Source organism: Strix aluco, chromosome 29, assembly GCF_031877795.1.
Source record: "Strix aluco isolate bStrAlu1 chromosome 29, bStrAlu1.hap1, whole genome shotgun sequence".
Classification (NCBI taxonomy): Eukaryota; Metazoa; Chordata; class Aves; order Strigiformes; family Strigidae; genus Strix; species Strix aluco.
In genome coordinates this window covers 2,158,575-2,172,268 of record NC_133959.1, presented here as the reverse complement: position 1 = coordinate 2,172,268, position 13,694 = coordinate 2,158,575, and the positions used below count along the sequence as shown (strand labels likewise).

At 51.0% G+C, this 13,694-nt stretch overlaps 1 protein-coding gene across 2 annotated transcripts in view; it reads left to right on the top strand.

Annotated features, from left to right (window-relative positions):
- Window positions 1-13,694, top strand: part of ARHGEF18 (Rho/Rac guanine nucleotide exchange factor 18) — a 52,658-nt gene that overhangs the window by 5,460 nt on the left and 33,504 nt on the right. For both annotated transcript variants that reach the window (XM_074808460.1, XM_074808459.1), the window contains exons 2-10: window positions 1,399-1,535; window positions 2,205-2,704; window positions 4,343-4,553; window positions 6,277-6,391; window positions 7,340-7,397; window positions 7,612-7,656; window positions 7,941-8,021; window positions 8,391-8,496; window positions 9,556-9,730. In XM_074808460.1, coding sequence (XP_074664561.1) covers window positions 1,521-1,535; window positions 2,205-2,704; window positions 4,343-4,553; window positions 6,277-6,391; window positions 7,340-7,397; window positions 7,612-7,656; window positions 7,941-8,021; window positions 8,391-8,496; window positions 9,556-9,730 — 1,306 coding nt within the window. In that variant the 5' untranslated portion in view covers window positions 1,399-1,520. The remainder of the gene's footprint in view (window positions 1-1,398; window positions 1,536-2,204; window positions 2,705-4,342; window positions 4,554-6,276; window positions 6,392-7,339; window positions 7,398-7,611; window positions 7,657-7,940; window positions 8,022-8,390; window positions 8,497-9,555; window positions 9,731-13,694) is intronic.

The following is a 13,694-nucleotide window of genomic DNA, read 5'->3' as shown; positions in this document are numbered from 1 at the left end:
CTCTGCCAGTTTTACAGGTAGAGCATTATAGATGTGGCTCAAGGACATCCTGGGCAGGAATTTGTCTACTAATTAAAAATATCTTGTGAAGTAAATTCTACAACTTTGCTAGAAGGCCTGTTTCAAATTTTCCCTGCTCTTATAGTTAGAAAACCCTTAATTAAAATAGTGCCTTCACAGAATGCTTTCTTTCCATATTATTTGTAGACCGCCATTTGAAATTACCACACACATTTAAACACACCAAACACTCCTTAAAACAGAAAATCTGGCATTTGCAGTGTGCAGCGGGATCCAAGGAACAAACCTCCAAACTCTCCCTCCCATTCGCTGCCTTTTTCTAGTCGGCATCCCGCAATTTCTGGCTGCATCATGTAGCATTAAAACTCACAGCAGGATGCGAGGTCTCCAAGAGTGTGTTTTTTAACAATATCTTCCTCATATGAATGTTTTTATACTTGGCTCTCCTGGAGTAGGATGGGTTTCTAGCAGTTTCTTGCCATTTTTTCCCATTGGATAGATACGGCCGCTTAGAGTCTCTTGCTATTGTTCTCTTCAGAGATCTTCAGAGATCCACCACGGTGTTTCGGCCAACAGCCTGGCTTTTTTCCATTCTCCTCAGCTGTATGTATCTCAAAGGAATAAAAGACCTCCGTGAGTCATGCGATGGTTTAGAGATCATGGCTAACGTTTACAGTGTGTCTCGTTACATAGGAATGTGCTTCAGTCAGCTGGACGATCTGTTGTACCATGAAGCTCGTCCAGACCGTGTTTTTGTTTCTCAGTGAGTTATTGGATGGTGTACACACACTCAGGTTCACACTCACTTAGCACTTCTGCGTGGGGAAAGTCCACACGAGACACCTGGCACCGGGAGAATTACGTGCTCCCGCTATTGCTCTGCATATTCAGTGTTGTCTGGAGTCACTAACATGCCTCCAATTTGGCCTCCCAGTGGCATCCTTTATTCCTTACGGATGAAAATAAAATCACTGTCAGTATTTTTATTCATGGATTTTTGCTTTAAAGGTCCATAATGTCAATAACAGCCATCAAAATGTGTTTAACTCTTCTGTTTTACTGTGGAAACAGCCTCTGCAGCATAGGGCATCCTACGAGGGTCTGGCTGGGACGGGGCAAGCCTGGTCTCTGCCCTTGCACATGCTGTGGCTCGAGGGATGAGGTTTCTGCTGTTAGGGAATCCCTGCAGCAGGTTCCCACAGGATCAAGGCTGCCGAGGTCCCAAGACTGCCTGGCAGTGCTTGTCTGCAAGGGGTGAGGGAGCAGAGGGCCCCGTGGAGCATTTTGGTGCTGCCTAATGTCACCTGTCTGTGTGTGGCGGATTTTCCATCCCTCCTGGCCATCTGGTTACCTGCTGTGACCTTCTCTGTCTTGCAGGCTCCGACTGCAAGCCCTGCTTACGGGAATTCACTGACCACAGCACCCCTGCTTTGGAGTACCCCGACCCCAAAAGCTTCCTCCCATCCCTGATCGCTGAGGATGACACCTTCTGCACCAGCATGGCTGAAGAAAAGGCAAGTGTCCTCTTTCCTTCTGCCACCACCGTGTGAGGCAGCAGCCAGCATCAGCAAACCGGGTGGTCAGCACCATGTTCAGAGGGTTCTGTGGTGGAATAAGAATGGGGAAAGGGGTATCAATCCAGATTATCAAGGAATACAAGGTTATATTGCTTCTGCTGCTGGGAAAAATCACACCTATGTGTTTGTATTGTTGTTAGGGGGAATAAGGCACGGGGAGGTCTCAGGGACTGGAGACAACCTCCACGGGCCCCTTAGCAAGCCAAGCTTTGGGGCTGGGGCTGGTCTGGCCCCTTAGCAAGCCGAGCTTTGGGGCTGGGGCTGGTCTGGCCCCTTAGCAAGCCGAGCTTTGGGGCTGGGGCTCGTCTGGCCCCTTAGCAAGCCGAGCTTTGGGGCTGGGGCTGGTCTGGCCCCTTACCAAGCCGAGCTTTGGGGCTGGGGCCGGTCTGGCTGCGAGGTGCAGTAAGAGAGCACGACTATTAGAAAGTCTGGTTTGAGAAACCCAGCTGCAGACCTGGCCCTGCTGGATGCAGGTGGGCTGTTTGCCATGAGAAGGGAAAGAACAGCAGCTCCGGCTCTGCACGGGAGGTGTCCCCTTCGCAGGATGGGTGCAAAGCCCTTGGACAGGATTTGTGCGCTCAGGCTAAGCTGTCGCTGCCATTGCAGGAGGACTCATCTTCCACAGAGCTGGATGTCCCCGCGGCGGACTCGCACAGCAGCACGGAGGATCTCCTCTCAGACTCTGCTCTCCACGGCACGGAGTATTACAGGGATCTGGGACTCCTGAGCCCGCCAATTACCAAAGCAGCGCCAGAGACGGCAGCGCGGCCAGAACAAGCAACCCAGGCTGTGTCTGCCGTTCGCTTATTGGAAGAGAGACCGGGGGCTCTGAGCAAAATGTCTGTGGATGTTGCTTTTTCCAATCCTGTTTCCTGCTCGGTACGTTACGGCAAGGCCGACTGCTGTTTTCTGAACAAAGGCCCCATTTGCTCCTGTGCAGCAGTGCCAGAAGGTGGTACCAGCACTTCTGAGTGTCCTGCAGAGGCAGACAAAGAGCTGGACCTGCAGGAAGCCAAGGAGTCCTTCCCCACACTGGTGAGATCTATGTCCACCTCTCGGAGGCACAGCTGGGAGAGCCCTTTATCACCCGTGGACTGCAAGCGCAGGTACAGCAGGACTGTGAGCAATATTTGATATATTCAGTGCAATGATGGTGAGTCTGGAGTGATCACGCTGCCCTGAGCTCTAGCTGCTGCTGGGTGGTCTCCCTCCCGCGTCAGCATCTGCCAAAGCAGCTGGACACCCACTGCTCATGTTGGGTGGGATGTGGAGGAACAGATGCTAGGACAGCAAGAGGCTTTAATGTCTCCTTGGCAGGAGGAAGACCCTCTTCTCCCAATCTTGGAGCCAGGAAGAGGAGCTCTCATCCAGGGAGAGCTCGTTTCTGTCTAGAGAAAACCTTGAAACGTATCAGCTGCCCTAATGGCCTCCACACTCTGGCTCAAAGGGAACTTTGCCCACCCCAGAGGGATTGAGAGAGCTCTGTCAAATCCTTTTTCTTCTTGCCTAAGAGTCGGCTTGGTGAGGCCTGTGTCCTCCAGCCCTCTGTCCTCCCCGTGGCTGCGGAGAGCGTATTTTCTAGCACGATGCTGAGCTCTGGCTGGGAGGGGTTTCCAGGCCTGGAATTCCTGTCCTCCTGTGCTCCTGCCACATGGATGCCTTGGGCTCCAGGTTCCTACACGCATGCTTTTCCTGCTGACAAATGTATTGATCTCCCGGATGACGGGGAGTGAGATGTAAGCCAGCAAGGACTATTTTTGTCTCTCCTCCTTATAAGGTACCCTAAAATTATCTCAGCCTGAAATCTTGGCAGTTCTTTATCAAGCCCAGACTTTGGTTCTCAGACCTATTGTTGTTCCACGGGCCGGGGATCATTCACAGTTTATGCTGTGTAACAGGCACATGAGCAGCAGCGGCGCAGAGCGGCTGTCAGTGGCAGGGGCTCGATCAGTCCCTCGCTGGGTGATTAAACATGTGCGAGCGCGGGGCCAGGGAAGGGGAATACGCCCCGCTGTCCCCTAAGCAAATGCTTCCTGAAGCCTGTCTCTGGCAGCAGGAATGAAGTGACAGTGATCTGTAGACAGAACCCATGCAGAGAGTAAGATTTTCCACTGAGCCCTATCCATCATTTTGCTCCTATGTTGTTGGCACTGCAACAGTACTTGGTGTTCAGGAAACTCTGGGGCACTGGGGGAGCTGGTCAGCACTGGGAGAGCTGGTCCATCCCTCAGTTCTCAGAAGAGGATTTCTTTTTCCTTCCTCGAAGCTGGGGCCCAGTGGGAGCAGGATTTATGACATGATGCCACAGTGATGATTCGATAAATGACAACATCTGCCATTTCTAAATGCCCAGAGGGACCTTCCTGGCACTGCAGCTAACAGGGCAGCAGCTCTCACGCCGGCGAGGCAGGCTGCTGTCTGGGTGGCTGCTCAGTCTCAGGGGTTGCTAAAAGACCAGTGAGAGCCATCTGGCACTAAACACCCCGGGTGACCAAGGAGCTCGTGAACTTGCTGATGGCAGCCAGAGAAGCTGTTTTTAACAAGCTCAGGACTTGGTGTCCAGGCTGATGTTTCCTGGCATTTCCTTTTCCATGTGCCTGCTGTGGTCACCCTCCTTGTCCCAGTTGCATGAGCTCTTTAGGACTGTCCGCCCAAGGCCAGGACATTGCAGGGGCTGTGCCGTGCCTGGCACAATGGGACGGGTCTGCTAAACCAAACCAGCTTGTTCCTCTTCCTTGAATTAGGTTCAGCCTGGATGCCACAGAGATGGGCAGCGACCCAGAGCAGGAGGATGTGGAGAAGGGGAGCCAGGCCTGCCCGCAGCCTCGCGTGGCCCTTCAGCTGCCCAAAGGGGAACTGGAAACCTGGAGCGGCGGTGGGGGTGGCATGGTGATCAAAGTGGAGATAGAGCCGTTGTGCCCGAGCCTCACAGTCAGCCCTGGCTTGGAGGAGGCGGTGAGTGTGCGAGGGCTGCGTGCATATGGGCAGCAGGGCAAGCAGGGGCGCGGGAGGCAGCACTCGTGGTGTCAGCTGCAGGCTGGGCTCCTTCGAGGCCAGCGTTGAACCAGTGTCACGTCCCAGTTTCTCGGGACAATGACTCAGATTCGCCGATTCCCAGGTCAGGATTAAGCTGAAACAACACTAAGGATTCTCCAATTCGCACAACTCAATTTTTATTTGCTCACAACAGATAATTGGCATGAAACTTTGTCAGTAATCTTTGCATCCTCTGCAACAGGCATTAAACTTACACTGACTAGTGGCAGATCGTATACCATACCCCAACAAGCCTTAAACAGGCCCAAACAAGCCTTAAACAGGCCCAAACAAGCCTTGCCTTATATGCGGGCATACAGAATAAGAATGGGAGAGAAAAGGGGAGAGAAGAAAAGAGAGAAAGACAGACAAAAAGGAAGATTTCACCAGTCCTGATTCCATCGTCGGTCCAGCCAGCCCAGGGGTCCAGTTCCGCAGAAGCGCAGCCACCCTGGGCTTTGACTTGTGTCCTTTTATAATTCCTTGCCCCTCCTCCGGGTGGACACTTGGACTCGTTAGGCTAATTAGGCATCACACGCAGTTTATGCTTCTGGAATTCTCCTTGCTTTTGGTACATGCACAGTTTGTACCTTCAGATTCTTCTGGAAAATGAGTCAGTGGGCGCGGGGTCGGTGGGGATTTACTCCCTCCTCCCTGCAGGTGTGACCATTGTTTGACCTTTTATGAAAACACCTTTGCTACGGGCTCTTCACAGAGTCACTCAAGATAGGGAAGTTCAGCCTCCAAAAAGTGTGGTCCCACCTCCGCAGGACCCCCTCCTCTTGCCCCACCTCCCTGCCATTACCTGCACAGCCCTGGTGTTCCCATAAAAACCATTTCCTTTGCCAAAGCTCTTTACCGGATGGTTGAGACATTAACTGTGGTTTCATCAGACCATTGCAACCAGGTACACCAGGAGGTCTGCAGGGATCTCAGCAAGGATGGGCTTTTTCTGCTCCAGGACAGGCCCTGGGAGCTGGCTGATGCACAACCCTCTTTTCCCATACATCTAGCTGGAATTTCCCTTGCTGCAACCTGTGCCTGTTGCCTCTTCTCTTGTCACTGTGCACCTCTGAGAAGAGTCTGGCTCCATCTTCTCTCTACTCCTCTGTCAGGTGGTTGAAGACAGCAGCATCACCCCCCCTTTCACAGTGCTTTCCTTTGGGGAATAACTTTGGATTCAATTAATATTAAAAGAACAATTCCATCACAGTGCTATGCATCCCATAAAAGTGAGAAGTGCCTAAGAAGGTTTCAGCCACAAGTGTCATTTGCTCCCAGCTCCCTGGAGCCTACACCTGAAGCCAACAAACAGCTGGGCCTTATGGTGTCCTGTCATCATAACCCTGACAAAACAAGAGAGGGAAAGGGTGAGGAGTCAGCCTGTTCCCAGTGATATCTTGGGTCTTGATCTAATCCTGTGGTCCAAAATACCACAGGTATCAAACCACGCAGCAAGGGAATGTGCCCTGGGGCTCCCAGGGTGGGCACGCAGGGTAGGTGGCTGCGGGAAGGCAGGGGTGATCACTGGCACTAAAGTGGAAATTCCCTGCCTTACACCTTGCCAGCCACGCTGTGCCCCGACGGAGGCTCCCCTCGGGCACAAAGGACCAAAGATGTCCACGACTTTTTACTTCTCCAGGAATGTGGCAGCAACGGGAAGAGACTGAGGTCAAAGTCTGTCCCATCAACCTGTGAGACGGTTGCCTCCTCTCAGATACCTTTCAGTTTCGACACTTCTCTTCCAGCCATGGAAGGTTGGTATAGACTATATATGGCACTAAACGAGTTCAAGGTCTTTGTGATTAAGAAGAAAAAAAGCTGGAGATGTAGCCTCTGCAAGTCTAGACATCCTCTGCCCTTCCCTTCTACATGGTCCCAGGAGCTCCTAAAATGAAGTCAAGCTGACTTTGAGTCTGGTCCTGGCTAACAGTGTAGTCTAAGCTCAGCCATGCCCATCCCCAGTGACACATTGCCATAGAACCTCTCTGTGACTGGTGCACTAGTCAGTCCCTACTCACAAAAAACAAAGGTGGTTTCACAGGAACAAAGGGCACTGCTTCATCTGACTGGGCAAAAATGTGTCCCTTCTCCTGCACCCCAAAGAATGGGGCAAATATGTGCCTGTGGGCAGGCCCCTTCTGACAGCAATGCCTGTAATAAACCCACCGTGCATACTGGTAAGAGAGCAGGCTCCAGGACAAGGCTATCACGTTCTGGTTTCTGCACTGAAAGCCAAAAAACCTTATAAAAACAGAAGCACCCTAGCTCCTGTAAACTTAATTTTGGCCTTCGCTGTGCTGCTGGAATCCATTAACCTCTCTCACCTGTGAGGACAGCCCCAGAGCAAACTGTAGAGACTTCTTAAGAGCACAGCCTAGGAAGCCAAGAAGAAGCTGGCTGTCATGGGAAGGGTCTCTGGGTTGGTATCAGCTCCTACCCTCTAGCTGCAAGCAGGATCTTCAGAAGTTAATGTAATGCAGACTGGGGAATGGAGGGGTAACACAGAAAAGCGATGGAGCGTCCGCCTCCCTCACAGAAATGCAATGCAGCCTTTCCCTCCCTAACTGCTCCCAGCACTTTTCCCTCCTCACTAAAGGCAGAGTGGGGGCCCAGCAAGATTAATGGGGTCCAGTTGTGTAGTTTGCAAATGGTGCTCTGCAAAGGCAAACCAGGATCCCTGCTGAGAGTGTCTTGTGTTGCAGATGTTGAACCCCCTGCTCTGGAGATGCTGGAGAAGGACCACGTGTCCCCAGACCACGTGTAAGTATTGTCAGTCCTGGCTGGTTTGAGATGCTGGAGATTCTTGAGTGTATCTGAGCTACTAGAGATGCAATAGTAAAGGACATCCCACTCCATGTTGGGGCACAGTTGAGTAGCTGGTCGTAAACCAGTGCCAGATGTTTTGTGGGGTGCAGAATGTCTTTGCAAGGACATTTTCTAATCTCTCACTTTTCTTTTGCCCCATCCCTGGTAGGCTAATTGTCCAGCAGGTACTTCATGAGCTGAAACACTATCATGGGTAAGTGTGTCTGGGAGAGGGATGTGGGTGGGGAGGTCATGGCTCTGCCTAGGACCCACCTGGCAAATGACACTTGGTCCCTGAGGGTCAAAGCCCCAGGCTACCAGAACCACAGTATTCTTCCAGTGAAACTCAGGTAGAATTGCAAGAAGTAGCATTTCATATGCCTCTTCTGTAACCCAAAACCTGTTCCTGCCCTGTCTCCAAAGATGAGCCTTTCTGCTGGCCCAAAAGTTCTGCTCCTGTGTTCTTTGCTGTGTGTCTGATGTCTTCTCCCTGTGCAGGGCAAAGCAGAGAGCTTGTGTGCAAGAAGGCGACGATTCCTCCCAGCAAAACCTCACCTGGTTTGAGTTCCTGTCTAATACGTAAGTGAGACAGAGAGTAACCCACACACTTTGTGTTCCCAGAGCAGATTGATTTCAAGCCCTGCTCCATCTAAGCTGGACACTGGTATCTGCAGTGGTTCAGCCAGGATCGGGGCCTCGTTGTGCATGGAACTGAACAAAACCAGAGACAGTCAGAACTCACACAAATAATTTGAAAATTCAGCCCCTTATTTTGCAAATGTCCCATTAATGAATTACATGACTGATGCTGAGCCAGATCCTCCAGGAGATGGAAAGCTCAGAGATGGGGTTGTAAAGAGCTTCAGAGGAACTTCATCAGTGATCTCCCTGAACTGTGCTTGGCCAGTTAACTTCCCCTTAGTTAAGATGGTTTTGGTCTTGTTTCAGAAATGAGGACAGTGGAAAAAGCGATAAAGCAGAGAAAGGCACAAAAGTGATGCGACGTCTGAGTTCCCTGCGGAGCCGTGTCACCGGGTCCTGGCAGAAGGATAAGGTGAGGGAGAGATGCTGAATTTGTGGAAGGAATTGTTGAATTCTTCAAGAAGAAAAGGGGATCTGACCCCAGTTAGTTGGATTGCTTTTGGGTGGCTGGGGCCTCTATATCGATCAGCAGATGCACTGTGACCTCTAATAGCATGCACTGGGCAGTGACCCCAACTTTCAGCCTGCCTTCAGAATCACAGAATCATCTCGGTTGGAAGCTCCTCCAGTCCAACCATGAACCTCACACTGACCATTCCCAACTCCCTGCCCTGGACAGCCCATTCCAACGCCCAACAACCCCTTCTGGACAGAAATCCTTCCTAAGAGCCAGTCTGACCCTGCCCTGGCGCAGCTTGAGGCCATTCCCTCTTGTCCTGGCGCTGGTTCCTTGGTTCAAGAGACTCATCCCCCCTCTCTGCACCCTCCTTTCAGGGAGTTGTAGAGGGCCATGAGGTCTCCCCTCAGCCTCCTCTTCTCCAGACTAAACCCCCCCAGTTCCCTCAGCCGCTCCCCATCAGACCTGTGCTCCAGACCCTGCACCAGCTCCGTTGCCCTTCTCTGGACACGCTCGAGTCATTCAACGGCCTTTTTGGAGTGAGGGGCCCAAAACTGAACCCACTCATCGAGGGGCGGCCTCACCAGTGCCGAGCACAGCGGTAGGATCCCTTCCCTGTCCCTGCTGGCCATGCTATTTCTGAGCCTCGCTCCAGGGCACGTTCTGGCTGCTCTCATGCTCTCTTGACATGAGTTATGCATGCCCAGAGAGAAGTGCTTTGCCTGGGTGACTGCCTGGATCACCCACAGTGGCACGGAGAGCCGGCAGAGGCACAGACACGTGCTGCAGCGTGGTGTCCTGCCCTTCATCACACACAGATCTAGCCCAGAGGGACTGGGCCAAGCCTTAGGAAGGCATTTGGGGAAAGCCCTACCATCCCAAAGGTTCGGGCACAAAGGTGCCTGCTGGACTTGCTGCGCACCAGCTTTCCACATGCTCGTTTTTACCAGCGGGGAAAGGAATGTGTGGGCAGTGCGAGGCCTGTAACAGAGCTGTGTTTTTCTCTCCTTCCAGGGTAAGAACAAAGAGCAGCCAAAAGAGAAAGAGAAGGAGAAAGAGACAAAGGAGCCAAAAGAGAGGTGGAAAGAGATCAATGGGCACCAGCTTGTGCCAGGGGCTTTCTCCAGTTGCACCAGCTGCTCACTGTGTGCCAAGCCTCTTGGAAATAAAAGCGGTCTGCAGTGCCTGAGTGAGTATGGCTGTCGCTGCCTGGCCCTGACCCAGCCTGGCTGCAACCCGCTCCCCAGCCTCCTCTCCGGCCCCGGAGGCTGTTCCCCTGCTTAAATCAGCCTCATGGATTGCTTCACTTCTCTGCCTGGCTTGACTGTACCCCACTGCCCTGCTTGGCCTGGCTTGGCTGTTTCTCCAGAGAGTCTAAATGATCCCTAAATCCTGCCTGGCAATAGTTCATCCTCATTTTCTTTGGCCACTTGGCCATTTCCTGCCCCTTTCCCTCAAGGAGGGTTCTAGGTCAACTCTTCCTTTAATATTTTTTTTTTCTTCACAAAGTTCTGCTTTGCCCAAGCAAATATCCCTGCTGCCTGAGTGAAGCTGGATCTTTTAGGCTGTTTTTCACAGCTGCAGTGATGTATCAGCCCAGAATCTGCCCTATGCCTGCGCACAGGGATTTCTAGAGCATCCAAAACTTTATTAACTAACACAAATGGTGCGTCCCAGGACCTGCATGGGTGAGATTGTTGCTTTTCAGATGTAAGTAGTGCACAGGAATGGCAAACAGCACGCGTGGGACTCTGTCCTTCTACTGCATTCCCTGTGGCACTGCTGCATGGCTTTGGCTGATGGACAACCCTGTCCCTCCTCTTTGGGGCAGGTACTCAGGGCACTGAAGAACACTTTAATTCCCAAGGGACTGTCTGTGGGCAGAGAAAATCTTCTGGAAATGAGAGAATTGCTCTCTTTCTCTACCCTGTATCCTCAAGCAATGCTCGCTCTCCGGTAAGGGTCTCTCAGAGGCTCTTAAGGTCAGTAAAACCTTCCTGGGGCATAAACAAACTGGCTGCCCTTGGATATGTGCTGTGAGAAGCGTATTTTCCCTTCAGGGCAGCTGAAGGGAAATTGAAAAGGACCACAGGCCCGGCTATTAGTGAACATATTTCAGGTGTCACAGCAAAAAATAGGAAGCAGGGAGCTGAATAAGAGCAAGTGCTTTGTGGGTATTGAGAGAGAACCCAAATGTTACGGGAGGAGGCAGAGTTATGCCTTGTCATTCCTGTCTGAGGAGCCTTCTAGCAGAGGCTCTGTTTGCAGTCCTGCACTCTGCTTTACAAAAAATATCTGAACCTGAGAGGATACAGACAGTCCTTGATCCCCAGTGCACCAAGAGCTTGGAGCCATGCTCTGTAAGGTCTTGGGGACTCTGAGGTCATTGCTGGTGTGAGTGATTCTTCTCCAGACAACGGCTACGGAGATCTGTGATCTGGAGCGCAAGGAGTTGGAGCTAGCTGTTGACATGGGAGTATGTATCGGCCATCATAAACGTGCAGGGATTGGACATGAGTTATAGTAACTTTTACCTTGTTTCTCAGCCCTTTGGTGAGGAATTTGTGTTCCTGAGTCTTGCTAACATTCAGGAGGAAAACTCTGAGGTGGCTGAGGAACTGGTTTGTGTTTGGGACTCTGTGGTTTTCTGGGTTTCTCAGGGATACACTGCCCAGGCTAACGTGCTCATATCTGCGTGTTCTCTTTGCGGTGGCTTGCACTGAGGCTGAACAATCGGGCAGGGTTCTGAGATGTTCACTAAAATTAATGGCCTGTCTGTGGTCAGATCTGGATTGGGACTTGTTTTGTGACAGCTGTTAGTCTGAGAGTGCCTATATTTGGATTATGCTGGGCTGAAACCTTTGCAAACTGCTTCTGGGCGGCAGAGTTGATAGTTGATATCACTAATTCCTGTTATTGCAGCTAGGAGCAGTGTGTGGTCTCCTGACAAGTCACTGATAGGGCTCTTGAAAAGCAAGCTTCGGGCCACGGTGTAGCCAGAGTGGCAAGCCTGCTTTTCAGAAGCGCGAGCTGCTCTGTCAGGGCTCAGTCTGAGCTGTAGCTGCTGCCAGGATCTGAGGATATTTGGCTGCTCCTCTTGTTTTCTCATCATGAACTCACACTTCACCATCTATACGCTTTGGCCCTCGGCCAGCTCTCAGTCCATCTCATGGTCAGGTGCTGCTGTTTGTGTTCTCGCCGTGGTATTTTTAACGGCAGCACCACCACGTGGTAGGAGACAAAACAGGCTCAGAGAAAGAAAAGACAAGAAAAGATGGTGGTTAAAGAAAAGGGTGAGCTGAAGCCGGGGGGAGGAAGGATGGGGAAATGATTAGGCAGCCTGATGTCTTTTCACTGTCCAGTAGACACGAAGTCTGGTGGCTTCCATGGCTGTGATGAAATAGAGGAGTGAGAGCTCTTCTTATTAAAGAAAGTAACAGCAGGAGGAATTCTGCTTTTAATTCAGAACAAGGAATCATCATTCTGCTAGAAACATGCACGTGAAGAGCGTAGGCAGCCCGGCTGGCCCTGCAGATGGTAACTTGTTTCCCTCTCCCGCCTGGTTCCTCCCATCTATCCTGGCACCACGCGGCACAAAGTCTCCCGGGGAAGGAGGCTGTGGTGTGTGTCAGGAGTTACAGATGCAGGAGAGTTGCTGCAGCTCCAGTTTCAGAGTCCCACAGATGTGATGTTAGAAGCCTGGCAGGGATGAAAAACAAAGAGGAACGGTTGCAGTCACTGGGATCTCAACAACAGTGGCCACCCAAACTTCACTGTTACATAAACTTGGAGCTGTGAGTCTCTAGGTTTATTGTTCACCTGGAAATGGAGAAAGCTCCTTTTGAGCCTGTGCTGTCAAGGGTGGAGAAGGTTCTGTGCCTAAATTAATCCTCTCTTATAAACATGCTTCCAGAGTTTATGCAATAAGAGTTAGATGAGTCCCAGGAAAGCCCTGACAGGAGGAGAGCTCTCCAAGCAGGCTGTGCCATGGAGGCGAGCCAAGGATATGCCGTGGAATACGGATGGCAGGAGGACTGCCTCCCTCCTAGCGACTGAGCTTGAGCACTGGGGTAGAGGTGGGTCTTCTACATCTTCTTTAGTTGAGAGTTACATCCCTACTACTTCACGGAAGAGACAGAGCCCTGGCCCCCATAGGCAGGTCAGATCCACCATCCTCTTTGGAAGGAAAAGCTGCAACCAAAGCGTTTGGTAGGCTTCAGGCAAAATCCCCTTCTTTAAGAGAAGGTGCTCAGTTGAATGAATCTTCCTGAATAACACAGGCTGCGCTGGACTCCAGACTGCCCACTTGTCCTAGGCTGCTGTAACATGACGACAATGATAAATGGACTGGGAGTCCCACTTGGAGTAAATGATTACTGACAGGAGTCCAAATAAAACAGGCGAAACCAGAGCGACTGCGATAGGCTGTGGGTTAATGTGGTTATAAACCAATGAAGCAGGATCTAAAGCAAATGTGAAAGTGGTCTGCAGTGCTGGTTTCAGAGGAAACACTGACTGAGCTATGAGTCTGCTGACATAGAGCTGGCTCAGCCAAACTCTAGAGGTTTTAGAAAAGGAAGCTGAAGAATATACTATTCTCAGTGCTTCTCCTTTTCACTTTCTTTTTACGTCTAGGCAATATTGCCTTCATCTGGAACATCTCCAGGGTGCTGCTCCTTGCATTCCCCGATAAGACCTCAGGATCTTGTACACTTGGCCTGACAAGTGCATGACAGTAATCTACCTGCAACTCATTCAATAAGAAATCTTTTGTTATTATAGAATTACACAGGATTAGAAAGTTGGTGCTATTCTCTTCTTCGCAATCCAAACCTTAGCTCTAAGCTACAGAGTCTTTCAGCTGGTTGCTGTGCCAGATTTTGCAGATTTTGTGGAGATGCCCTGAGGCCAGCCGCACAAGCACAGCTCGTTCTCTCCGTGACAGCTGTAGTTGGGCAATCTGCAATGCTTTACTTTTATATTAGAGCAAAGCACAAAGTTTTAAATGTCTAAGGATTAATCTGTCACCAAGTGACAACCAGCTGTTTACCCCCAAACCGCTTTATTTAATGATTATTTCCCTGTAGTGCTGAGAGGCCCCAATAAACAATTGGGACCTTATTGTACTTAGTCTTGTACAGAGGCAGCACAAA